The sequence below is a fragment of the Hemitrygon akajei genome, chromosome 2 (assembly GCF_048418815.1).
Source record: "Hemitrygon akajei chromosome 2, sHemAka1.3, whole genome shotgun sequence".
Classification (NCBI taxonomy): Eukaryota; Metazoa; Chordata; class Chondrichthyes; order Myliobatiformes; family Dasyatidae; genus Hemitrygon; species Hemitrygon akajei.
In genome coordinates, this window is record NC_133125.1 from 41,662,693 (window position 1) to 41,690,276 (window position 27,584).

The 27,584-nt window shown below is 39.4% G+C and overlaps 1 protein-coding gene across 3 annotated transcripts in view; it reads left to right on the forward strand.

Moving 5' to 3' along the window:
• The window catches only part of naa35 (N-alpha-acetyltransferase 35, NatC auxiliary subunit), a 53,451-nt gene that overhangs the window by 2,036 nt on the left and 23,831 nt on the right, over positions 1–27,584 (forward strand). For 2 of the 3 annotated variants that reach the window (XM_073070955.1, XM_073070946.1), the window contains exons 2-9: positions 5,008–5,136; positions 6,770–6,803; positions 7,047–7,161; positions 9,761–9,835; positions 11,675–11,842; positions 14,436–14,502; positions 20,597–20,640; positions 23,159–23,209. In XM_073070955.1, coding sequence (XP_072927056.1) covers positions 5,013–5,136; positions 6,770–6,803; positions 7,047–7,161; positions 9,761–9,835; positions 11,675–11,842; positions 14,436–14,502; positions 20,597–20,640; positions 23,159–23,209 — 678 coding nt within the window. In that variant the 5' untranslated portion in view covers positions 5,008–5,012. Of the gene's footprint in view, positions 1–4,989; positions 5,137–6,769; positions 6,804–7,046; positions 7,162–9,760; positions 9,836–11,674; positions 11,843–14,435; positions 14,503–20,596; positions 20,641–23,158; positions 23,210–27,584 lie in introns of all 3 variants that reach the window. The other variant, XM_073070964.1, reaches the window with a different exon arrangement.

Consider the following 27,584-nt stretch of genomic DNA (forward strand, 5'->3'; position numbering starts at 1 on the left):
TATCCCCTCCTCAGCCCCACACCCAGCCTTCTCCCAGTTACCTTTGTTGTTGTATCCAATCAAGAACCTTTCAAGCTCTGCCTTAAATACACCCAACGACCTGGCCTGCATAGCTGTCTGTGGTAATAAATTCCACAAATTCACCACCTTCTGGCTAAAGAAATTTCTCTGCATCTGTTTTAAATAGACACCCCTCTATCCTGAGACTGTGCTCTCATGTCCTAGACCATGGGAAACATCCTTTCCACATCTACTCTGTTCAAGCCTTTCAACATTTGAAAGGTTTCAATGAGATTCTTCCTTATCCTTCTAAATTCCAGTGAGTACAGATCCAGAGCATCAAACATTCCTCGTATGATAACCCTTTCATTCCTGGAATCATCCTTGTGAACCTCCTATGAACCTTTTCCAATCAATGCCAGCACATCTTTTCTTAGATGAGGGGCCTAAAACTTCACAATTCTCAAGGTGATGTCTCATCAGTGCTTTATAAACCCTCAGCATCATATCCCTTCTCGTTTTTTAGACCTGTTGAAATGAATGCTAACATTGCATTTGCCTTCCTCACCACTGGTTCCACTTGCAAGTTAACCTTTAGGGTTTTATGCACAAGGACCCCCAAGTCCCTTTGCATCTCAGATTTATGGATTTACTTTTTTTATGAATCATTTGCAGTGCAAAGTGAGTGGGATTAAAGCTAAAATCAGATCAACAATATGGCCACTTCAGCTGTTTTATTCTATTATTCTTCTTACTTATCCTACTTTCATAATATGCTCTTTGTTTCCCTGGCCCAGATTCACTGAGGCCAATTATTGTATCCTTACTGCAATTTAAAAGTGAGACCTCAAATTCAGCATGGATAAGGAATTATGTTTGTGATCCAGTATATTTTTGCAGCTGAGAATGAAGTCCCCCAATTCACATTGGGGAATCCATAAAAGTTTTAAGTAGTTTATTTAAATCTTTTTAAAAGTGCTATTAGTTACCTTAAAAAGAACAAGTTAATCACTTCCTACCATTGGTTCAAGTCAGTGATTTTTCTTTTGGCAATAATTTGATCTGTTTCTCATCAGCTATAGTTATGATTTAATGCAGGTAAAATTCGTAGAAATGTTGGAATAACTTTGTGCAGTAACTCCCAAACCTGCAGAAATTGAGAAAATTTCATCTAATTCGCATTCTTACACATATCATTAAATAAGACATCATTTTAAGACAAAGACAAATGAAGATGCTGGAAGTAAAAGGAACATTATGGTGAGACTAAACAAATCAACATGACAATTAGAATCAGATTACCATTGTTTGTCTGTATTATGGGTTGCAGATCTTCTCTTTCCTTTATGCATTCCAGGGACACAGGCAGTTTTTCCAGTTAAAGCAGGTATTTACCTGCACTTCCAATCTAATCTACAGCATTTGCTGTTCACAATATGGCCTCCCCTGCTTTAGAGACGCCAAATGCAGAAGTGGGGAGGTGGAGTTTGTTTCATGCAGCATGTGCATTTAATTCACAGGAGTGACTGTGTTTCCTGTCACCTGCCATTTTAATTCTTTATCCTGATCCTACTTTGACACAACTATGATTTATTTCCCATAGCCTTGTATTAACAGCACAGAGCAAAGACAAGGAAGCATAATGTGATTCTAGAATGACCCCTGTCCCACTGTAATAAGACCACTGAACAGTTCCTTAGTATGATAAGACTTCACAATCTACAGTCGGCCCTCCTTATCCGCGGATTCCGCATGCGCAGATTCAACCAACTGCAGATCGGGAAAACCCGGAAGTTCTCTCTCCAACACTCGTTGTTTGAGCATGTACAGACTATTTTTTCTTGTCATTATTCCCTAAACTATACAGTATACCAACTATTTACGTAGCATTTACATTGTATTAGGTATTAGAAGTAATCTAGAAATGACTTAAAAGTACAGACAGTCCCCGGGTGATGAATGAGTTCCATTCCTGAGTCTGTCTTTAAGTCAGATTTGAAGTCGGAACAGGTACATCCGGTATTATTTAGCGTCAGTTAGTCAAATGTTTTTCTTAGTATATAGTATATATTTTACCTTTCTATGCATATAAAACACTTAAGAAACATAAGTATTTCAATAATTAAACCACTGCATTGCATAGTAATAATTGTAGCCTTCATCGGGGCAGGGCCTTTCAAATGCTCCACTAAAATTGTTCCGATCGTTGACCAACTGTAGCCTAACGCTTTTCCAATGACCGATGGCGTTTCACCTCTTTTCGATCACTTTATTACTTCCACCTTATTTTCAATCGTGATTGTGATTATTTTCGTGAACAGCAACACTGCGGATTCAGAGCTACACCACCGGGTCCTAATGTCCACCACACTGAGACATGTTAAATAAAATCCGGGGTTCCACTGGGTCCTAAAGACCACTACTTCAGGTTAAATAAGGGACTTGAGCATCTGCGATTTTTGGTATCTGCGGGGGGGGGGGGTGTCTCGGAACCAATCCCCCGCGGATAAGGAGGGCCAACTGTACTTTGTTATGACCTTGCACCCTACTGTCTGCCTGCACTGTATTTTCTCTGGAACCATAAGACTTATTCTGAAAGCATGTACCAGCAGGTTCACGGTCAGCTTCTATCCCACTGTTATCGAGCTCTTGAATAAACCTCTGTGATAAAGTGGACCTTGAGCCTCACAATCTACTTCTTTATGACCTTTCACTTTATCAATTACCTGCACTGCACTATTTCAAAGCACTTGCTTATTATTGAGGTGAGTGTGCCAGGATGCCAGTTGTTCTGACATATTACCTTGGTCTTTTTAGGTACAGGGACAATGGTGGATGTTTTGAAGCAGGAGGGCACTCCATACTGGGAGAGAGAGAGATTAAAAATGCCTGTAAACACACCAGCCAGTTGTGCCATGCCCTGGGAAGCCATCTGGTCCCGCAGCTTCAAAACATCCACCATTGTCCCTGTATCTAAAAAGACCAAGGTATCATGTTTGAATGACGGGCGTCCTGTCACACTCATCTCAATAATAAGCAAATGCTGTGAGAGTCTGGTCAAGGTCTACATCTGCAGCTTGCGAACACCCACACTGGACCCCCTATAGTTCGCCTACCGACACAGCCAATTGACAGATGATGCAATAGCCACAGCTCTACGTACCATCCTTAAACACCTAAAAGGAAGGATGCTTATGTGAGAATGCTGTTCTTGAACTATAGTTCAGCATTCAACACTAATTCCCTCTGGGCTTGACAAGCAGCTCAGAGACCTCAGCTTTCACCCTGCCTTCTGCAGCTGGGTCTTGGACTTCCTGTCAGATTGCCAGGAGGTGGTAAGAGTGGGCTCCCTCACCTCTGACCCTCAACACTGGTGCCCCTCAGGGCTGTGTCCTAAGCCCCCTGCTTTACTCTCTGCACACCCATGACTGTGTCACCACCCACAGCTCCAATCTGCTAATCTGCCTATGATACATTGATTGGCCTTGCCTCAAATAATAACGAGGCAGCCTTCAGAGAAGAAGTCATCACCCTGACGGTGTCAAAAAACTAACTCAATGTCACAAAAACAAAAGAGTTGGTTGTGGACTACGGTAGGAATGGAGTCAGGCTTACCCTCTCGACATCAATGGATCTGGGGTCGAGAGGGTGAACAACTGCAAGCTCCTCAGTATACACATCACCGAGGACCTCACGTGGTCTGTACATACCGGCTGTGTGGTGAAAAGAGCACAACAGCATCTCTTTCACCTCAGACGTTTGAAGAAGTTCGGCACGAATCCCCAAATCCTAAGGACTTTATAGAAGGGCACAATTCAGAGCATCCTGTCTGGCTGTATCACTGCTTGGTATGGGAACTGTGCTTCCCTCAATCGCATGGCTCTGCAGAGAGTGATGCGGACAGCCCACTGCATCTGTGGATATGAACTTCCCACTATTCAGGACGTTTACAGCAACAGGTGCATAAAAAGGGCCCGAAAGATCATTGGAGACCCGTCACCCCAATCACAAACTGTTCCAGCTGTTACCATCTGGGAAGCAGTACCATAGCATTAAAGCCAGGACCAACGGGCTCTGGGACAGCTTCTTCCACCAGGCCAACAGACTGACTAATTCACACTGACACAATTGTATTTCTAAGCTATATTGACTGCTGTGTTGTATATCTTACTGTACATATATTTATTGCAAATTACTATAATTTGCACATTCAAACAGAGATGTAATGTAAAGATTTTTACTCCTCACTGTATGTGAAGGATGTAGGGAATAAAGTCAATTCAATTAAGTAGCTTTTACATTTAATTGTGCATTGTTATTGCTTTACCTTACTCTAGCTCTTTTCCCTGTGTCTTGGTAATATACAGTAATAAACCAATACACTGATATAGTTTTACCTTGGACTTCCTTACTACACTGTTGAAATGAATTGATCTATAAACAGTGTGCAAGACAGATTTTTCACTGAACCTCAGTACATATGACAATAATAAACTAATTTGCTGCCATGCAAATTCATTAGCTCTCACCCTTTCAGACAAATTTTCTTTGTTCTCCCCATCCCTTATCTTTTATGCTACTCTTTTCACAATTCTGATGACAATTTTTAAACTGAAATATTAGCCATTTCCCTTTTCAAGGGTGCTGCCTAACCTGCTGAGTGTCCCAGCATTTTGTTTTTTTTCTGTTGCTTGGATTCAGAACCAGGGCCTAGATTTGTAAGAGTACTGCTAGCTTCCTGTTTCACTCCATCGAGAGTTCAATATATATTAACATTTGAAGATTAGCACTTAACTATTATTTTTCTGTTAGATAATAAAATGGATGTTGTTTATCTTCATAGTTGACACTCCCTCTGGAAATGTCAGTAAAAAAATTTACAGCTTTTCACTTGGTATGTAATGAAGTAAAGCTTTCAGCTTGAGTGGGATAATTTGAGGAAATGGGAACAGTGCTCTTTGTTGAACAGCTTAATTTATCTTGCACTTGGGTAATTTCATTCCCTAGCTATCATGGTCACTAAAGCAACTTTGGATGAAGACGATGTTGGCTGGGGGCTTGGCATCTCAGAAAAGATGGAAAAAAGTAATGCAAACTGGGTAGACATTACCAAGGAATTCAAAGATTGCTGTAAAGGTATGTTAAGTGATTTCTGTAATCAAATGTGGCAATCTGTTGTAATATGAAAAGTACAGCAAATCCATATTTTATATTTTCTTCATGAAATTTAATAATATTCTGTTTTTGATCATCTAACCATGGTCCTGAAAGCTTACACCTTTTTGAAAAAGGCATAATGATGCTGAAAAATTACAAGCCACGATATTTAATGTTGAAAATTAATATCCTTGTCTTAAATTTGCTTTTTTCTCTTCTTCCTCTTCTAAATAAGCAAGGATGCATGTATTAAAACATGGGTTAAAAGTAATCCCACTAATTTATAGGTAAATTAATTTATTTGGTTTTGAATTTCTTGAACTTTACAGCTGACTTTTATGTCTGTCTTGATATTTAGGAAGACATGTAACTGTTCATTATGATCTGCCCAGCAGTGTATTTAAGCAGCACACACAAAATGCTGGAGGAACTCAGCAGGCCAGGCAGCGTCTATGGAAAAGAGTACAGTCAACGTTTCGGTCCGAAACATCAACTGTACTCTATTCCATACACATTGCTTGGCCTGCTGACTTCCTCCAGCGTTTTGTGTGTGTTGCTTGGATATCCAGCATCTGCAGATTTTCTTTTGTCAGCAGTGTATTTAGTAAGGCTCATTACATTTTAATTTATGTACAGTTTGTTAAGAGAATAAACTGTTATAGACAGTTATAAATTATATGTTGTTGAATTTAAAATTGTGCAATAATATTACTCCTGAAATTTTAAAAGGATGTAAGTCTTGTCTCGTTGTAGATTGCTAGACTGTTCCATAAAGTCAGTGTGCAGTTTTAATGAAGTTCCTGCTGAAAAATTTGGGATTCTCACCCACTGGGGAAAAAAAAGATTTTTCATTTTTTGTTGACGTGGAGTAGTGTGAAGGATCCTATACTTCATCATACACCTACTTGGAAGTTCTGATGATTGCATCTTGAATCTAAAGGGTTTAGGGAGGGAGGGAATCACCTTTAAAAACAATTAGAAAAATAAGTTGTAAAAAGTTTGAAGTTTTTATCAGCTTGGTTTCAGAATTAAAATGCAAAGTGTTCCCTGCCACGGGTGGCAGATGGCATATATGAGTAGAGATTGAGTGAGCTAGGTCTGTTAGAAATTCAATGAACGAAAAGCAATGTTATTGAATATTACATCTTGCTTAAACTACAACAGTAAATCGTTATTCCTAAAGCATAATTATTTCCCACAGAATTCATGTTAGACAATGTGTAGTGTCTTATCAGAGTTGTTTCACGTTCACAACAAAGATATCAAAAATCTTTTGTGAATGTTTAAGCCATTTCTGATGTGGAATAAGAAACCTCCTGTAGAGTATTGTTTGCTTTGCTCTGGAGTCAGGACAAGTCCTGATTGTGGACTTGAGCTGATTTCACATCATAACAACATCAATGTGAAATAAAAGCAGTTCACTTTACATTGCTGTTAAGTTCAGCAGCATAAGTCATTGATGCTAAATTTAGATTGATCTGTGCATCATAATAAAGATGTAATGGTAATAAATAATTGTTTTTGTAAAGTTGCTACTATGCTTAGTTATTTATATTAAACAAATGAGTGAAATGTAGCAGCAAAAATTAATTCCAAATCTGTTTTACTATAGAACTTAAGCTGGGTGAATTACTTCATGACAAACTGTAAGTATTACAGTGATTTCATTGAAAATAATTTTAATTCTTGGAACGTCTTCTGAGTCTTAATGAATCCAATCCACGTAATTGCAACATTTACAACATTGCTTTTAAAATTGCTTGAATACCATTCGACTGGTGTTTTCTCGTTCGCTGGAGTTTAATAGAATTTACTCCTGCTATGTAGTGGAAATTGTAAACTGTGTTTTACAGAATTGTAATTCAATGTATTTAAAATAATTCTTTCAGCTTCGGCCTATTTGAAGCTATGTCTGCGATTGAGATGATGGATCCAAAGATGGATGCGGGAATGATTGGTAACCAAGTTAATCGCAAGGTGTTCAACTTCGAGCAAGCAGTCAAGGTTTGGCACTTTTATTTTAAAATAAAACTTAATCTTATTCAAGGCCATTTATGAGATCCTCATGAAAATGAAAGTTTTAAAAAATGCAGATGCTGGTATTTCCCACAAAAGCAAAATATACTGGAAACATTCAACAGGTCAGGCCGATACATTAATTCTGATTTTTTTTTCTATGGAAGCTGTCTGATCTGCAAAGTGTTTCTATCAGTTTACACTTCTGTGCCACTCTCATGGTTGCTGTAGAGAAATTCCGAATGTACATTTTATAAAATTTTGAAAAATGAAATGATTCACACAAAGAATTAAGTAATATCCTGTAAATGGATTCTGGATTTGTTGAAGTGGGGGGGGGGCAAATAGTTGAAATCAGAGGAAGTATCAGGCTGAAATTTTATGTAGTTTACAAAAATGGAAAAGTTAATTTTCTATGTTTTTATCCTAAGGCTTAACGAATTCTAGCAGCATTCAGATATGCAACTTTCCTATTTTAAACAGTGATGATTTATTGAAGCATCATAATCTATTCGGGTTAAAATTGTGTTGTATAAAATGTAAGTCATGTGTGTGTTTTTGCAGTCGCTTCCCACAATATGAGATTTATTGGCAGAAGAATTTTATTGCTTTCTTTGATCTACATTTCATAAATTGAAATTTTTTTTAATCACAAATGTCTGATGGGATGGGATTAGGTGAGAGGGTTAAGAATCTGCAGGTCAGTATGAAAGCAAGATGGGTTACAAATGTGAAGTTTTCATCACTAAAAATACTAGTAACTCATTTATTTGGCTGATTGGTCTACAGTAATCTGGCTGCATGTTGTGCACCTTTGTACAAAATGATGTGCACCATTTTTTTATTTCAAGATTTTTTAAAATAAATTCAATTTCATTCTTTTATAATTGGTCAGAAACTACTGTTCTGTCTTTGTAGTGCTACTGGATTATTAATTCAAGAATAAATCTGTTATACGACAATATAATGTAAATCTATATTTGAATTGGAGTGGGGAATATGGTACTCTTACCTCCTGAGCTAGCTTCACCATTTAATAATCACCTGGCTGTTCTGATGTCTCCTTGGTTCTTCAACCCCATTTGCTAATAGTAATTCACTGCTGTGCTGATCAAGTACTATACCTTAAAATTATTGAAAAATACTGCTTTAATTATCCTGAAAGAAGCAAGTTTCAGAGACTCGTGACACTCTTGAGGAACTTTACTTCTTTTGTGTCTTACATGGATGGTGCTTTATTTTTAACCACTGATTCTCCAGTTCATCTTATCAATATCTTGTGGGATTGTAAATGTTTCAATCAATTCCCATCTCATTCTTATGCTATGGCAGATGCAATTCTAAACTGTCTAACCTTTCCAGGTAGTTAAATATCCTCTGAGGTGATGCAGCAAAACTACTTGGTTTCAAGGATTCTTGCCACCACCATCAAGGGGAATTAGTGAATTGCCTTGCAGCAAGGCCCAGATCCTATAGTGATGAATACAATTTTTAAATAAGTGGTCTGACTACTCTCCTACACTGGTAGTCCCCTTCCATTTCTGAGAACTGTGCAACAACTGATAGCTCCTTAAGTGAAAAAAATTCTATATTAAACCATATTTTATAGCTTTAAATATACTTGCTATAATTACTCTTAACACATTAGCATTAATGAAATATATTATATATAATATAATGAAATATGTTATTACAAGCTGGAAAATGCTCAAGGTGCAAGGGAGAATGTATGCAATAGGATTTTCTTACAGTCAAATTGTTCATAAATGTACAGCAACTCTCAGAGTTATTATTCAGTTTTCTTTGCAATAAACAGTTACATTGTGTTAGCTTTCCAAATTACTTGCTGTTCCTATGTCCAGTGCATTAGAACATCCAGATTCTTTTGTATTTCACAACTCTGTAGCTTCCCACCGTTTAGATATATTGTTTTTAATTATTCTACCAAAATGAATAATTTCACATATTCTCACTTTACTGGGAAGATTGATCACATCTTTTCCCACGAACTTTGCTTACTCACCCCCTTCAGTATGGGGCCTGTTTAAAACTTCATTTAAAACTCCTTGACAATTTAATTTGATTTGTTTATGAGTTAAGCATGTTATTGCTGCAAGCTTGCTTAAAACAGTCAAGACTAGAATTAACTGACCTCAATTTCAACATCAAAAAGAAAGACAAGGAGATGGGGAGAAGTGACTTGATTAATAATTTAGAGATAACAGAGTGTCCAATGAGTGGTAAGCAAGCAGTGAACCTTTCTGTGAAGACTAAAGAAATAGAACATTGTATTTGAGATTGTGTGAGAGCTGCTTTCAATTCTTCCAGTACCATTTTACTCCTAATTCAAGATAAATTCTAGTTTTCTTACTTCTAATTTGTCTTCACTTTTAACTAATATATTTCGCTTTTCAGAATCCATGGAAGTAAAGCATTTATACTGTTTTCAATATTATTTGAATGTTCATCAGTTCTAAAATGCTTAGTTTTAAAAGTCTGAGATAGTATTTTTTGCGGTGGATAAAGTTTATACTTTTATTACAGCATTCTTTTTTTAAATGACTATTTTCTTTGTTTCTCACTGAAGGATGGAACGATTGCAATCAAGGGTCTAACATTGCCTGAACTTATAGGTGTAATGGACACGTGCTTCTGTTGCTTGGTGAGTTTGATCCTGTTTATTTTGCCTTTATCTTGGTTTTTATTTTGGTCCCCTTGCTCCTTTTTTTCCAGGAAGCTATTCTATTCCCTTTTGCACTTGGTTCCCATCAGTTTCAGTGATTATCTAAAATTTGTTCATTCTGATTTCATTATTCCTGATCCCTGAATTTCAATGATTTACCTTCAACTTTAAGATTTGTAAGGTTCCCCTACAGTGCAAAAATCTATCCAACTTTGTCTTAATTATATTTACTGAGGTAGCCGCCACTGCTTCATTGGGCAGAGAATTCCACAGACTCACCACCCTCTAGGAAAAGTAGTTCCTCCTCATCTCCATCCTAAATCTACTCCCCTGAATCTTCAGGCTATGTTTTTAAAAGAAGCAAGTCGTTCCTCTGTTGGTCTGCCTTTATTTTTATAACCTGTGCTTATCTAGCCCCAGTCATGTCTTCATTGAGTAAAGGAAGGGCTTCTTGTGGTGTGAAAAAACTACAGTGGTGTGTCTGTGAAAAGTGTATGTGACGTGTGTAACATTGGCTTTTCCACAGTTTATGATATAAAGAAGCAGAAGGTAAAGTTGCTCCAGTTTTTTTGCTGACAGTGAATCAACAAAACAGACGTGCATAAGGAAAACAATGGAAGTTGGAAGATGTTCACAACTAGATAAAGTTCTCATAAAGTGGTTTAAACTCTGCATCTACAAAAGTATAGAACTGTCAGGAGAGGTGATGAAGGAACAAGCAAAATTATTTCATGAAGAATTAGGATTGGATTATGAGTGTGATTGCAGTGAAGAGTGGCTTCAACATTTCAAACAGTGACATGGCATAAAATTTCATCCAGTGTGTGGTGAAAAGCGGTTGGCAGACAAGAAAGCGAATGCTTAGTTTGTTAAGTTAGTTTCTGATGAAAATTTAAGTCCTGACAGGTCTATAATCTACAATGCAGATGAAACCACTTCATACTGGCGTTGTACTCCAAGATGAACACTGACTACAGAGGATGCAGAGTCACCAGCAGGTTATAAAGCATCAAAAGATCATGTAACTGTGTTGAGCTGCTTTAATGCTGCAGCAACCCACAGGTGTAAGTTGTTAGTTATTGGCAAAAGTTTATATCATAGTGCTTTCAAAGGTATGAAGCAGTTTCCAGTAATTTATCATGCCAACAAAAAAATGATCGATTACAACTGACACTGTGTTGGAATGGTTTGAATATTACTTTCTTCCAGGAGTGAGAGCTCATGGTGACTTTGTTGATCTGGACAAAAATTGTAAGGTAATGCTGATTTTAGATAACTGCTCTGTGCATCCAAAAGCAGAGCTGTTGGTGAACAATAATGTTTACAGTATCTACCTGCCACCTAACTGTATGTCCTGGATAATGGCATGTTAGCTAAATATTGCTCCCTGTTTATGAAGCAGCTACTGAGTGTAGTTGATTCCAGCAGAGCAGTACGGGAATTTGTGAAACAATTGCTTTTCATTTGTCTTTTTTTTTTATTATCCAAGGGTGAGGTGATCATCAAGTGGTGTTTATTTATTTAATCCTAACCTAACCGTCTGCAGTTCGGCAAAATCACTAATCCAGAATTGCGTAGGTCCCAAACTTTCCAGATTTATGGTGGTCAAGCTATATTTTAATCTGTACATGTATACAATATTTTGTTCATTCAATGTTGTGTTCTTTCTCTTTGGCCAACCACTTACTGAATATTAGACAGTTTGAATGAGGAGTATACATTTCCTACAAGGACTAAAACTACTCAATGTGGTGATATTGGTGGAAGCATTAAATATCATTTTAAATTGAAATCTTAACCCATGACTTCTTCCAACAGATAACGTGGCTAGAAGGACATTCTTTGGCCCAGACGGTTTTTACATGCCTTTATGTTCATAATCCAGATTTAATTGAGGATTCTGCAATGAAAGCCTTTGCTCTTGGCATCTTAAAGATCTGTGACATTGCCAGAGAGAAAGTAAACAAAGCAGCTGTTTTTGAAGAGGTAAGCACGGAAACGGCTGTCACAGGATAGTTTTTAACAAATAAATTTCACCTCCAGGTGGAAAGATTTTAGTGTCCGTTATTAAGGAGGAAATTTCGGATGTGACAAAATATGATGAAGTCAACACAGTTTCGTTAAGGGGAGCTCTTGCCTGAAAAATCTGTTAGAATTCTTTGAGGAGGTAACAAGCAGGTTAGATGAAGGAGAGTCACAGAATGTTATTTACTTGGATTCTCAGAAGGCCTTTGACAAGGTGTTGCTCATGAGGCTGCCAAACAAAATGGGAGCCCCTGGTGTTCGAAGCAAGGCACAAGTGTGAATAAAAGATTGGCTGACTGGCAGAAGTCAGAGAATGGGGATGAAGGGGTCCTTTTCAGGATGGTTTCCAGTGACCAGTGAAGTTCTGCAGGGGGTCATTGTTGGGACCACAACTTTTCACTTTGTGTGTAAATGATTTGGATGAAGGAATCGGTGGCATAGTGGCCAGGTTTGTAGGTGGTACAAAGATAGATGGAAAGATGATAGTGTTGTGGAAACGGGGAATTCGCAAAAAGATCTAAACAAATTAGGAGAGTGGGCACTGAAGTGAGAGATGGAATAAAGAGTAACAAAAAGTGGGGTTGTGCACTTTGTTAGGAAAAAATAAAGGTAAACTATTTTCTAAATGGGGACAAAATTCAGAAATTGGAAGTACAAAAGGATATGTGTCCTAATTTATAATTCCATTAAGGTTAACTTGCAAGTTGAGCTGGTAGTAAGAAAGGTAATTGCAAAATTAGCATTCATTTTAAGAAGCCTACAACATATAAGTAAGATTATATTGGAGAGGATTTAAAAGGCATTGGTCAGATTGCACTTAGAAATTATGAAGAGCTTTGGGTCCCTTTTTCTGAGGGATGGAAACGTGTAAGAATGATCATGGTAACAATGCCGGGAAGGAAGGGTGTAATGTCCGGGGATTACTTGGCGCTGGGCCTGTGCTCAGTGGAGTTCAGTAGGATAGTGAGGTAGTGGGGAAGAATCTCATTTAAAACCTACCAAATAACCGAAAGGCTGGATAAGGAGAGGATGTTTCCATTAGTAGGAGAGTCTAGGATCAGAGGACACAACAGCAGAATAAAACTGAAAGTAGGAGGAGTTTCGTTGTCCAGACAGTGGTGAATTTGTTGCTACTGAGAGCTGTGGAGGCCAGGTGATTAGATGTATCTGAGGTAGAGATTGATAGGTTCTTGATTGGTAAAGAAGTTAAAGATTATGGGGAGGAGGTGGGAAAATATGGCTTGAAGAGAAGGAAGAAATGGATTTGGGCCCATTGGTGAGCCTTTGTTTAAAGCTTGATTAAGGTTACTTAATCATTTTAGAACTTGAAATTAATGAATACATTCTTAGAAATAAGTGATATAAAAAGGTCTGAACTATCAAAAAAGATAAAAACAAAATGGATGGATAAGCACAACTTTTTGAGGTTAGTTTGCTTATTTGTTGAATATTTTAATCAATGTTTATTGACAATATAGTTATTGGTTTATTACAGTCACAAATACCAAAATACAGTGAAAAACTTGTTTTGCATACTGTTAACACAGATTAAATCATTACATGGTACATTGTGCAAGAAAAAGGTAAAATAATAACAACGTAGAATAAAGTGCAAAAACTACCAAAAACAGAACAGTGCAGATAAATGATAAAGTGTAAAATCATAAGGAGGTAGGTTGTGAGGCCAGGAGTCAATATTGTGTCTGACAACAAATTGTAGATGTGGCTAGTCATAATACTTGCCCATCAAAACAGTCAAATTACTTTTAAAACAAAAAAAAGAAATCCAAGGACAGATAAAACATCAATTTCCAATCACTGGTCACATAATCGAATCTCTAAAGTACCCCTGTGGCTAGTAATCTTCTCATACATTACGGTTTTCCTACATCAGAGTTTGACCCAGCACATGTTGGATAAACAGTAGGGAGGCACAGCAAACCAGGTTTCCTTCTCCTTCATCATTGTGATCTTTTTCATACCATTAAAGCTTTCCTCAGGCCAGTAGAAGAATATATTGTGAATGGCCTAGCATTAATGAAGTATTGGTTTTTTTTTTAGCTTGAGAGCTCAGACATAACTATAGTTATCCAATAAGCGTGGGCCTTGCCACCCTCTTTTAGTTGGTGCCAGTTCTTGTGTTAATTTATCACTCCTGATTTCCAAGTCATGTACTCCTTTTTCTGCATGTTCTAACTCTCCCCTTTTCCTCATCTTAACACTTCCTTTATTTATAATTTATTCCAGCTCTGATGGGAGGTTATCAGCTTAAAGCATTAAACTATTTGCCTCCACTGATAGTACCTAATCTGCTGAATGGTTTCAGCATTTACTGATTTTATTCTACTAAAAAAGTTAATTAAGTGGTGATTGCAATTCTCACTGAAGGGAGAAGAATAAAATGAAAATAGAAATTCACAGGAGGGAGAAAGTGGAGTAATGCATATCACTGGAATCTGTTATTTGGAGGCATACCCCATATCACTGTACCTTGATACATGTGACAATAATAATAAACCAAGTTACCAACTTTTACTTTTATTTGTATTTTCAGGAGGATTTTCAGTCAATGACTTATGGTTTTAAAATGGCCAATAATGTCACAGATCTAAGGGTTACAGGTGAGCATTTTTTGACTGAATTTAAAATGCCTCTTCAGACATAGGATACTTAGGATCAAATACCTTGCTTTTCTGAACATCTGACAAGTCCATTAGATATCTTCCTGATGTCTGCAGCTATCAACATTACCCCTATGTTTGTATTATCTGCAAATGTTTAAAATATGGCTGCTGTGTTTAAGTCTAATGTTATTGTCTGAAGTTTGAATAATTGTTTCTATTTAGAGTTAAAAGATTATCCTAATTATTAAAGCTCTTAGAAATCTAGTTTTATGTCAAAAGGTTTTGTATAGAACCTTTGTATAAAGGGAGGAGAAGAGTGAAAACCATAAATCAATTATTGTTATAGAACTGATTTAAGCTGTATGTAACCTACCATAAATTCCGGTGTATAAACCGAGAATTTGGCCCTAAATTTTGGTCCTAAAATTAGGGAGTTGGCTTAAACAGAGGGTGCCAACTTTGGAAAAATGAATACACAGAAGACAGGTCATATTTATTGGCTGTTTTTGAGTCAAATTCGTTCCACTGTCGTTGCATGAATTTTTTGAATGGTTTGTTTAAACTCACATCTAGTGGCTGGAGCACAGACATCAAACCACCGGGGATGACTACAACGTCCGTATTTTCAGCTTTCAATGTTGCTTTTGTCTAAGCTGACAAGTGCGCTTTGAACATGTCCCAGAAAGTAGCGACTTTTCCTTCCTGAAACCTTCGGGACATCGACGCCACACCTCTTTAACCTACTTCAAGCAACCCTCTTCGTCCATCCAGCAGCGTTCTTGAATGTAAACAACAACACCCTGCGGGAATTTTCTGAGCAATCTTTGTTTTTTGTCTCAACACAAGATCACGTTTATTCATAAATCGGGTGCACCAACTTCACATAGCTTTGAAATTTTCGCTGACCTCATGGTATTTTTCATCCCATTTCAATGCTTGAACTCGAATAATTTCTCTGGTAGCAATGTATCCAGATGATCGCTGGTGACTCACTTTTACTTCCAGTTCTGGCCACTGGCATGTTTTCCAGTGGTTTGCACATTTCACCTTTGGCATTTCCCTCAGCGTGTCCTCTGCTTTTCTTCACTCTCTCACTTGTTTCTCATTTACACTAAACTTCTCATCAGCTGCGGAATTATTTGTTCCTTTAGCAAAATCAACAACCTTCAGCTTGAAGACAGAATCATATTGCATTCGTTTCAATCTTTTGTACATGACGGTCACAAACTCAATACTGTGTACACGTACTGATCCCGCCACCCCGTGTTATGTTTTAACGAGATTACGATGGGCACTAAATGGTTTCATGAGTGTTACATTTCAGAGGATTCTTTTCTATTGGAAACCTAATCCAAAATTTCCCTCCCTGATTTATTTATTAAGAATTCGCTTATAATGCTCTACAATGTGTAGGCCTGTTTTCTTAGCAGGTACTGGTTCACAAAATTTCCAGGTTCTGGATCTGGCAAAGCTGAGTACCGGCATGTGAGATCTTGTGATCTTTTCTGGTTAAATCAGAAGCCTCTACAAAAGGGGTCGGCTTATACAAAGGTAACATGAAAAAGTCACTTTTTTAACCTTGGAAATGGGAGTTCGTCTTGTACTCCAGGTTGGCTTATACACCGGAATTTACAGTAGTTATGTTCATTATATGCCATATCATGTGGCGTGTCAATCATAATCTCTCCATGACCATGATGGTTCTTGGCAAATTCTTCTACAGAAGTGGTTTGCCTTTGTATTCTTCTGGGCAGTGTCTTTACAAGATGGGTGACCTAGCCAGTAAAGCCACTTTTCAGAGATCATCTGACTGGCATCAGTAGCAATCATAACCGATACTTGTGATATGCACCAGCTGCTACTATAACCATTCACCTCCTGCTCCCATGGCTTCTTGTAACCCTGATTTTGGGGTGGGGGGGGGGGGGTGGTAAGCAGATGGTCCGCCTTGACCTGAAGACTAGCAGAGGGAAGGAGTGCCTTACAGGGTAGAGACGTATCCTACCCTGCCACCCAAGTGTACCTACACAGTGTAGACTGTACTTTAACCTGAACTTTTTTCTTTCATTTCTGAAAGTGGTAACTTTTCTAAATTGCAGATTTATAAATGGTTCAATTTCTCACTTTGTATTTTTTTCATGTGTCATCATATAAATATATTGTTGCAATGTGTCAGACTCCTGCTGTCCTTGAAGGCATTGAACAAGATGATTAAAATAGCATTTGAGCCCTGAGGAGCAAGAGTTTTAAAAAGAGAGCAAAGACAATCAATATTTGCTTAATTAGCACACCAGGAAGAGTGGTCAGTGATATAGGTAATCTATTTAAATTAAATTGCACTATTATAAAGATGCTAAATTTATTAGGTCAATGATAATCATTTTAGATATAGATTAGCTTTAGTTGTCACACTTACAGTGAAATGCATCATTTGTGTCAAATCAAATCAGTGAGAATTGTGCTGGGCAGCCTGCAAGTGTTGCCACACTTATGGTGCCAACATAGCATGCTCACAACTCACTAAACCTAGCCTGTCTGTGTTTGGAATGTGGGAGGAAGCTGGTACATCCAGATGTGACCCATGCACTCGCAGGGAGAACGTACAAAATCCTTACAGGCAGCACTGGAATCAAAGCCCGACCTTCTAGCTACTGCTATAATGCATTGCGCTAACAGCAATGTTACCGTGTCTCGGAGGATGGATAGCAATGCAGTTGATTTGCATCTGCAGCCTTTTAGAATTTGTGAGATCATCACCACTTTGAAAATCCTCATCTGTAGTAATACCTACAGCTCGAGGAACTCGAGTGCACAGTTATTGAGCTGGAGTCCTAGGTACAGACACCATGAGGAATGGGCATAAGACCATAAGATATAAAAGCAGAATTAGGCTATTTTACCCATTGAGGCTGCTCTGCCATTTTGTCATGGCTGATCCATTTTCCTTCTTAGCCCCAGTCTCTTGCCTTTTCCCCGTAAGACTTCATGCAGGAATCTGTCAACCTCTGCCTTAAATATACCTAAAAACTTGGCAACAAATTTCACAGATTCACCACCCTCTGGCTAAAGAAATTCCTCCTCATCTGTTCTAGAACTATGCCCTTCTATTCTGAGGATGAGGAGAATTTCCCAGCACTTTGAATCGTTAAGTTAGTTACATTCCTTAAATTAGGTCGTATTAGTAGTCATAAGTGGCTCCAGTGTGGTTAGTGGTCAGAGGCAGGAAGATGCTACTTGGAAGCAGCCAGCATAGGGAATCCCAGAGGTTCATTATTTGAGTTACTTGTTTCATGCCACCCATGGGTATAAGAGCAAAGCCTACAGGGTGAACAACCAACGCAACATGATATAAATGTAAACAGGACTGTGCTCATAGTAGCAGTTGATGTGGTTGGATAGATAATTAATTTTCTTCCCAAGTGCAACCAGGATTTCTAAAGGTAGTATTGTTTACCCGTTGCTAGAGTTTAAGAACTTCTTTCTGTGACTGCAGAAGAATTTGGAGTGGAGGGATAAGATCCATTTGTTGGCATTGACACAGTTATGATTGAGATATTGCCGAGAGGTCAGTGAGCTCAAGCAGATATGAAAACTCAAATGGAAATGGAAATGGAAATGCAAGTAAAGTTCTGATAGTTAAATAACCCTCAAACTAGCACGGGGTCAAGATGATGAGATGGTTAAAGAAGTTGCAAAAAGGGTGGCGTGAATAGCAAGGGGTTTGATTCATAGAGTAACGGCATCTGTATCAGGGGATGAGAGATCAGTTCCATTGGGGAAGATTTCTCTTAAACTTCTTTGGGAGTATATGCTGAGTCCGGTGGTGACAAAGGTAGATTTGGGCTGGTTTTGAGATGATTCAGGAATTACTGAATGTTAATGCAGTAAGAACTATTAAAGATTAGGGAGTAGAATAACAGTTTGAGTGAAATTAATGGATGAATTAAAAATGCAAAGCTTGAGAGAGGGTAATTGGGCATTTGTAAGTATGATATAAGAAAATCACACCTCTGTATATATTTTTGTGCAAACCTATTATGATAAAACAGACACATTAACAACAATGAAAATTGGCTTGACTTGATATATAATATAGGGAAGTGGTTGATTGCTAAATTTTCCATGATGTTAGACTTCACAGGACTATTAGAAACGAGGGATACAGTGGAAAGAAAACAGTAACTATCACCCTCATAATAAAGTAACAGATGTAAGAAGTGGAGATGAAGAATGAAAGGGTGATGAAGAAGTTTATGAAAGGAGACAAAACACAGAGTGAGATAACAAGCAATAAAACTTTTTTAACACCTCTGCACTAGTTTTTACAGAGATCAGCAAATATAAATGTTCAAAATAAATTTATTATCGAAGTACATATATGGCACCATATACGGCCAACCCTGAGATTTGTTTTCCTGCAGACATGCTCAACAAATCCAATAACCATAATGTTGTTCTTTTTTACACCTTGTGGCACATCGGGCAGCATTTGACTTTTTTATGAGGCCAAGTTGCTAGCTCGTTGCTCAACCCAGCACAGATGGAAAACGTGCAAGGAGGCAGCAGATTCAAACTAGGGATCATTTGCCTAAACGTCCAGTGCTGATGCTACTACACCACCACACTACCGGCCAGCTTAATAATAACCATGATAGAGTCGCTGAAAGAACACATCCAACAGGGCAGACACCCAGTATATAATTTTAATAAATAAGCAATAAATATCGAGAACATGAGATAAAGATTCCTTGAAATGAGTCCATAGGTTGTGGGAAGAGTTCAGTGATGGGGCAAATGAAGTTGAGTGAAGTTATCCCCTCTGATTCAAGAGCTTGATTGTTGAGGAGCTATAACTATTCCCGATCAACACGTACAAACAAGCTGGATGAATTCAGCAGGTCGGGCAACATCCGTTGAAATGAGCAGTCAACGTTTTGGGCCGAGACCCTTCGTCAGGACTGAAGGAGTGGGCAGGGGCCCTATAAAGAAGGTGGGGGGAGGGTGGAGGGCCCCTGCCCCCTCCTTCAGTCCTGACGAAGGGTCTCGGCCCAAAACGTTGACTGCTCATTTCAACGGATGCTGCCCGACCTGCTGAGTTCATCCAGCTTGTTTGTACGTCTTGATTGACCACAGTATTTGCAGTGTACTTTGTGTTAACTATTCCGGAACCTGGTGGTGTTGGTCCTGAGGCTCTTGTACCTTCCTGTTGGCTCCTGTACCTTCTTCTTGATGGCAGTAGCAAGAAGAGATCATGATCTGGGGGCTGGGGGTCCCGGATGATGGATGCCACTTTCTTGCAGCAGCTCTCTGTGTAGATGTGTGCAATGGTGGGAAGGGCTTTACCCTTGTATTTTCTGTTCAAGGCCATTGGTATTTCCTTAACAGGCTGTGATGGAGCCAATCAATATGCTCTCCACCACACATCTGTAGAAGTTTTGGATGTCATGCCAAAGCTTCACAAACTACTAAGGAAGTAGAGGCACTGTCAAGTTTTCCTCGTAATTGCATTTGTGTTCTGGGCCAGGATGGGTCCTCTGAAATTATAACATCAAGGAATTTAAAGTTGCAGTTCTTTTCCCACTTCTGATCCCCACAAAGACTAGCGTGAGGACCTCTGGTTTCCTCCTCCCGAAGTCAATAATCTGCTCCTTGGTCTTGCTGACATTGAGAATGAGGTGGTTGTTGTGGCACCACTCAGCCAGATTTTCAATTTATTGAGTCCCTCACAGGCAGATATAGAGGAAGTACAGTTAGAATACAGTTGGCAAAGAAATAAGTGATGCATATCATCCAATTACTTTAAAGATACTGGTATTTTTATAATATCCCACCTTTAGAAATGAAAATGCATCAAAATGAAATCTTGTAATTAATTGTATTAAATACTGAAAAAGATTGGTATATTATTTTCCTCATTATCCCTAATGAAATTTCAGAGAGGAAGATGTCATATAGAACAAAGTATTTTTAAACCATCAACAATCCTTGTGGGATTATTGTTCCTGTGGTGTGATTTATGACTGAGGATTTTTAATCTTCAAAATATGGTATAAGATAATGTTTTTCAACATTTATTAAATTCTATTTCCAGGCATGTTGAAAGATGTAGAAGATGATTTGCAAAGAAGAGTGAAGGTACTTAATCATTTCAGAGTGTGAAGCATACATTTTACTTCAGTATTCCTATAGAATACATAATTGGGTAGATTAAGAACTAGTTTAATGATAAAGCAAGCAAATAAATATTCATAATTTACAATAAATGCTTTTATGAAACAAAACTTTATACATATGATCAAGCCGTTGGTCAAAATAAATTAAAGATTAGTGTCAAATTAATGAGAAGAGTATTACATTTTGCCATGTAGTGTATCATCACCCAGAAGTGTGAATGGGACACTTACTCAGAATCCACCTCCACCACTGCTACAAGCTGCCCACTATCATCAGCAATGCCGCAAAGGAAAATAAGTGGAGCGAGTGACTGGAAAAACTAAATGTGTCATTGAATGACAGGGCTGAGCAGAGGAGTTGAGGCGAGTGCTGTGCCACCTTCACCCCATCGCGGGGATGGATGTGCTGCCACTGGCCGACGCCACTAGCTCCTGTTTGCCTGCATCAGGTTTCTTTCTTTCTTTTAGCCAACCTTTTAAAACCATCTGACGCTGCACCTTTTCTGGCTGCCCATGTATTGGAGGGGTCATGACTGTCACGTGATAGCACTGCCCATTACCTGGTCGAAAGACACGCCACCTGCCAATCAAGGTTTGACCCCCTCTCCGCCCATCAATGCACACCTAATCATTGGCCCTTTTAATCAGCCTTGCACTTGACCTCGGGTGATTGGCCTTTGTAATCAGCTTAACCCTGCTGCCACCGAACTGTTGGCTTTCCTGTGAATCAGCTGGGCTTCCAGCCCTACTGCACTATAAAGGAAGCCATGTGTGCTTGACCCGCTCTGTTTTTTGCTATCACCGAGGGACCACTCTGCTGTTGGTGACTTGTGCATTGAATAGGGTAGGAGTGTGAGTATTGTCCCTAAGCAGAAGAGCCGTGCCCGCACAGAGTCAAAGGGTGGCGGGTATCGTATTGACTTTTACCTTGGTTGTGCGTGTGGATGCGTGTACTTAGTTCCCACGCTATTTTATTAATTGTCCGCATGTGTTTTATTGCTGATCCGACTACTGTAAATTGTGCGCATGTGCATGTTGCTTCTGTTGCCATTTTCCCACGTTTGCCTTCTGTAAATAAAATCCTTTACTACCAAGGCTGTGTGTCCGGAGTCCTTGTCCGTGAGACCTATCGAATCTGCTTCCTCACTTACAACAGCCCGCCACAGTAGCGTAGCGGTTAGTGCAATGCTATTACAGCTCGGGGCATCAGAGTTCAGAGTTTACTCCTGGTGTCCTCTGTAAAGAGTCTCTGTACGTTCTCCCTGTGGAATGGGTGGGTTTTCTTCTGGTCCTTCGATTTCCTCCTAAAGTCCAAAGATGTACTGAGTAGGTTAATTGGTCATTGTAAATTGTCCTGTGATTAGTTTAGAGTTAAATTTGGAGTTGTCAGAAGTGGCTAGGTGGTGCAGCTCAAAGGACCAGAAGGGCCTATTCAACGATGTCTTTAAATGAAATAAATAAATCTACAAAGAATATATAAACTAATGCTATGAATGCTTTCTCAGAGGTCAGAAGGAAGACTTGAGAAAAGTGAAATGTATCTTTCTGAAGGGAAGTGGAAATCAAAATTTGTGATACCATCTTTTGACTGTATGCTTTAAATAGTGCCCCAGAGTAGAACTCACTTCCTAACTATTCTACCACAGAAATGTTTTTCTACTGAAGTCAGGTCAGTGTGGGAAAACAAAAGCAAAATACTTCCTCTATTTTCAAGTAAATTCTTTTGTATATTAAATATTTCTTGATTAAAACTTGAAGTCTAAGGATGTACTCAGAATCAGGTTTATTATCACTGACATATGTTGTGGAATTTGTTTCTTTTGTGGCAGCAGTACAGTACAAAAACATTAAAATTACTCTAAATCACAAAATAAATTAGTGAAAAAAAGAAATAATGGGGTTATGTTCACAGACTGTTCAGAAATTTGGTGGTAGAGGGAAGAAGTTGTTTCTGAATCATGGAACGTGGGTCTTCTGGCTTTTGTGTTTCTCCCCTAATGGTAATAACAGGAAGAGTGCATGTACTGGATTTTGAGGGTCTTTAGCAATGGATGCTACCTTCTTGAGGTACCACCTTTTTTGAAGCTTTCCTCTGATTGCTCGTGATGGAGCTTGTTGAGTCTACAGCCCTCTCTTTCAGTCCTGTGCATTGGAGTTTCCATTCCATGTTGTGATGCAACCAGTTCCAATAATCTCCACTGTACATTCATAGAAATTTGCTAGAGTCTGGTGATATCCTAAAGCTCCTTTGCCATCTCTGACCCCCTCAATGAGGTCTAGTGTGTGTTCTCTTGCAGCCTAAGAGTGGAATTTTATGAATTTACTTTTAGTAAGTGGCAGTTTTTGAAGATCTTCATACTATTCTGAATCTCTGCAGGCTTCAGGAAATGTGGGATACCTTTGTTGAGGATACAGATTTTAAAACAACCAAAAGAAATGTTTCTCCAATTTTTTTAGTATGTTTCTCTTTTTTCTGGCAGAGCACGAGGAGTCGACAAGGAGAAGAGCGCAATCCAGAGGTTGAGCTTGAAGTGAGTATATGTCAATTCTGAAGATCAAATCAGTGTGTGTGTGTATTGTTTTTGTACAGTGGGTAGTGTTCAGGATTTGGGAGCAAATGAAATACATTGCTTAAAGATTCAATGCATTAACAGCATAATGTTCTGTGATTTCTGTTCATACTCTTAGTACAGGTACTCAAGTACAGGTTTCACTCAGTGGCACACAAAGGCTTTACCAACTTGAGAAAGTACTGGAACACTTTCTTAATATGTATTAAAACAGTTATTCAAGGTTCTGGGGAGTCTGTTAAATGTTTCCAAGCTTGCACAATAAAGTCCTTTTCAGACAAAGCAGCAAGGAGAAAGACTCAAGTTAGCTAAGTGCTTTTTGGAAGGAAAACCAGAATCAAGTGCCATGACTGATCTCTTGACTTCTGGGAAGCTGAGGGTGAGGGAGGAGGGTTATTTTTCTGATTAGAAGTCTGTGACCAGTAGTGCACCATGAGGATTTGTGCTGAGACCTTTGTGATGTGCGTTAATAATGTGAATGTGAACTTGGGAGATATGATAAGTAAGTTTGTTGATGATATGAAAGTTGGTGGTGTCACAGATGGTGACTAAGGTCTAAGGCTGCACCACGATATAGATCAGCTGGAAAGTTGAGAGGAGCAAGGACAAATGAAATGTTAATTGTGACCGGTGTAAGGTGTGCCGTTTGGGAAAGCAAATGAAGCCAGGATGTACATAGTAAATGGTAAAGCTCTAGTAAACAAAGATTCCTTGGAGTACAAGTCTATAGGTCCTTAAAAATAACACATTGGTGCATAAAGTGATGAAGAATGCATGTGCTGACCATGGCCAAATATAAGAGCTAGGACATAGTGTTACTACTTGATTAGGCCATATCTGCAGTATTGAGTGCAGTTCTGGTCACCACACTGTCAGAAGGATGTGATATGCTGGAGAGGATACAAAGATAATTCAGCCATTTATTGCTTAATAGAATGTATCTCTTGTAAGGAAAGAGACATAGAAAACATACAGCACAATACAGGCCCTTCGACCCTCAAAGCCATGCCGAACATGTCCTTACCTTAGAAATTACCTAGGTTACCCATACTCTCTATTTTTCTAAGCTCCATGTACCTATCCAGGAGTCTCTTAAAGAACGCTATCATATCCGCCTCCACCACCGACACCAACAGCCCATTCCATGCACTCACCACTCTATGCATAAAAAAACTTACCCCTGACATCTCCTCTGTACCTACTTCCAAGCACCTTAAACCTGTGTCCTTTTGTGGCAACCATTTCAGCCCTGGGAAAAAGCCTCTGACTATCCACACGATCAATGCCTCTCATCATCTTGTATACCTCTATCAAGTCAGTTCTCATCCTCTGTCGCTCCAAGGAGGAAAGGCCGAGTTCACTATTCTCATAAGGCATGTTCCCCAATCCAGGCAACATCCTTGTAAATCTCCTCTGCACCCTTTCTAATTCTTTCCACATCCTTCCTGTAGTGAGGCAACCAGAACTAAGCACAGTACTCCAAGTGGGATCTGACCAGGGTCCTACATAAGCTGCAACATTATCTCTTGGCTCCTAAACTCAATCCCACAATTGATGAAGGCCAATACACCATATCCTTCTTAACCACAGAGTCAAGCTGCACAACAGCTTTGAATGTCCAATGGACTCGGACCTCAAGATCCACACTGCCAAGAGTCTTGTATTAATACTATATTCTGCCACCATATTTGACCTACCAAAATTAACTACCTCACACTTAGCTGGGTTGAACTCCATCTGCCACTTCTCAGCGCAGTTTTGCATCCTATCAATATCCCACTGTAACATCTGACAGCCCTCCACGCTATCCACAACATACCCAACATTTGTGTCATCAGCAAATTTACTAACCCATCCTTCCACTTCCTCATCCAGGTCATTTATAAAAATTGCGAAGAGTAGGGGTCCCAGAACAGATCCCTGAGGCACACCACTGGTCACTGACCTCCATGCAGAATATGACATGTCTACAACCACTCTTGGCTTCTGTGGGCAAGCTAGTTCTGGATCGACAAAGCAAAGTCCCTTTGGATCCCATGCCTCCTTACTTTTTCAATAAGCCTTGTATGGGGTACCTTATCAAATGCCTTGCTGAAATCCATATACACTACATCTACTGCTCTAACTTTATCGATGTGTTTAGTCACATCCTCAAAAAATTCAATCAAGCTTGTAAGGCACAACCTGCCTGTAGTCAGCATGGCTTTGTCATTCCTAATCATATTATGCCTCTCCAAATGTTCATAAATCCTGTCTCTCAGGATCTTTTCCATCAACTTACCAACCACTGAAGTAAGTCTCACTGGTCTATAATTTCATGGGCTATCTCTACTACCTTTCTTGAATAAGGGAACAACATCCACAGTCCTCCAATCATCCGCAACCTCTCACGTCCCCACTGATGATGCAAAGATCATCGCCAGAGGCTCAGCAATATCCTCCCTTGCCTCCCACAGTAGCCTGGGGTACATCTTGTCCGGTCGTGGTGACTTACCCAACTTAATGCTTTCCAAAAGCTCCAGCACATCCTCTTCCTTAATATCTACATGCTCAAGCTATTCTCTCCGCTGTAAGTCATCCCTACAATCACCAAGGTCCTTTTCCGTAGTGAATACTGAGGCAAAGTATTCATTATGTACTTCTGCTATCTCCTCCGGATCCATACACACTTTTCCACTGTCACACTTGATTGGTCCTATTCTCTCACATCTTATCCTCTCGCTCTTTACATACTTGTAGAATGCCTTGGGGTTTTCCTCAATCCTGTCCGCCTTCTCATGGCCCCTTCTGGCTTTCTCAAGCTCCTTCTTGCTAGCCTTATAATCCTCTAGATCTCTATTATTACCTAGTTTTTTTTTAAGCTTTTGTAAGCTCGTCTTTTCTTCTTGTCTAGATTTACAACAGCCTTTGTACGCCATGGTTGCTGTACCCTACCATCCTTTCTATGCAGAACTCCACGCAAATATTCCCTGAACATTTGCCACATTTCTTCCGTATGTTTCCTTGAGAACATCTGTTTCCAATTCATGCTTTAAGTTCCTACCTGATAGCTTCATATTTCCCCTTACACCAATTAAACGCTTTCCTAATTTGTCTGTTCCTATCCCTCTCCAAAGCTATGGTAAAAGAGATAGAATTGTGATCACTATCACCAAAATGTTCTCCCACTGAGAGATCTGACACCTGTCCAGGTTCATTTCCCAATGCCAAATCAAGTACAGCCTTTCCTCTTGTAGGCTTATCTACATATTGTGCCAAGAAACCTTCCTGAACTCACCTGACAAACTCCACTCCATCTAAACCCTTTGCTCTAAGGAGATGCCAATCGATATTTGGGAAATTAAAATCTCTCACCACAACAACCCAGTTATTATTACAGCTTTCCAGAATCTGTCTCCCAATCTGCTCCTCAATGTCCCTGTTACTCTTGGGTGGTCTATATATAAAAAAACTCCCAGTAATGTTATTGACCCTTTCCTGTTCCTAACTTCCACCGACAGAGACGCCGTAGACACCCTCCATGACTTCCTCCTTTTCTGCAGCTGTGACACTATCTCTGATCAACTGTGCCACGCCCCCACCTCTTTTGTCTCCCTCCCTGTCCTTTCTGAAGCCTGGCACTCATAGTAACCATTCCTGTCCCTGAGCCATCCAGGTCTCTGTAATGGCCACAACATCATAGCTCCAAGTGCTGATCCACACTCTAAGCTCATCCGCTTTGCTCACAATACTCCTTGCATTAAAATAGACACATCTCAAACCATCAGTCTGAGTGTATCCCTTCTCTATCACCTGTCTATCCTCCCAGCTTTCTCTATTTGTGAGCCAACCACCTCTTCCTTTGTCTCATCATTTCAGTTCCCACCCCCCCCCCCCCCCCCCAGCAATTCTAATTTAAAATCTCCTCAATAGCCTTTGCAAACCTTCCCACCAGGATACTGGTCACCCTCGGATTCAAGTGCAACCTGTCCTTTTTGTACAGGTCACATCTGCCCCAAAAGAAGTCCCAATGATCCAGAAATCTGAATCCTTGCCCCCGCTCCAATCCCTCAGCCATGCATTTATCCTCCGCCTCATTCTATTCCTATACTCACTGTCATGTGGCACAGGTAGTAATCTCGAGATTACTACCTTTTGTGGTACCGCTTCTCAGCTTCCTTCCTAACTCCCTGTAGTCTGTTTTCAGGGCCTTCTCCCTTTTCCTACCTATGTCTTTGGTAACAATATGTACCACGACCTCGGTCTGTTCTCTTTCCCACTGCAGGATATCTTGGACGCGATCAGAAACATCCCAGACCCTTGCACCTGGGAGGCAAACTACCATCTGTGTTTCTTT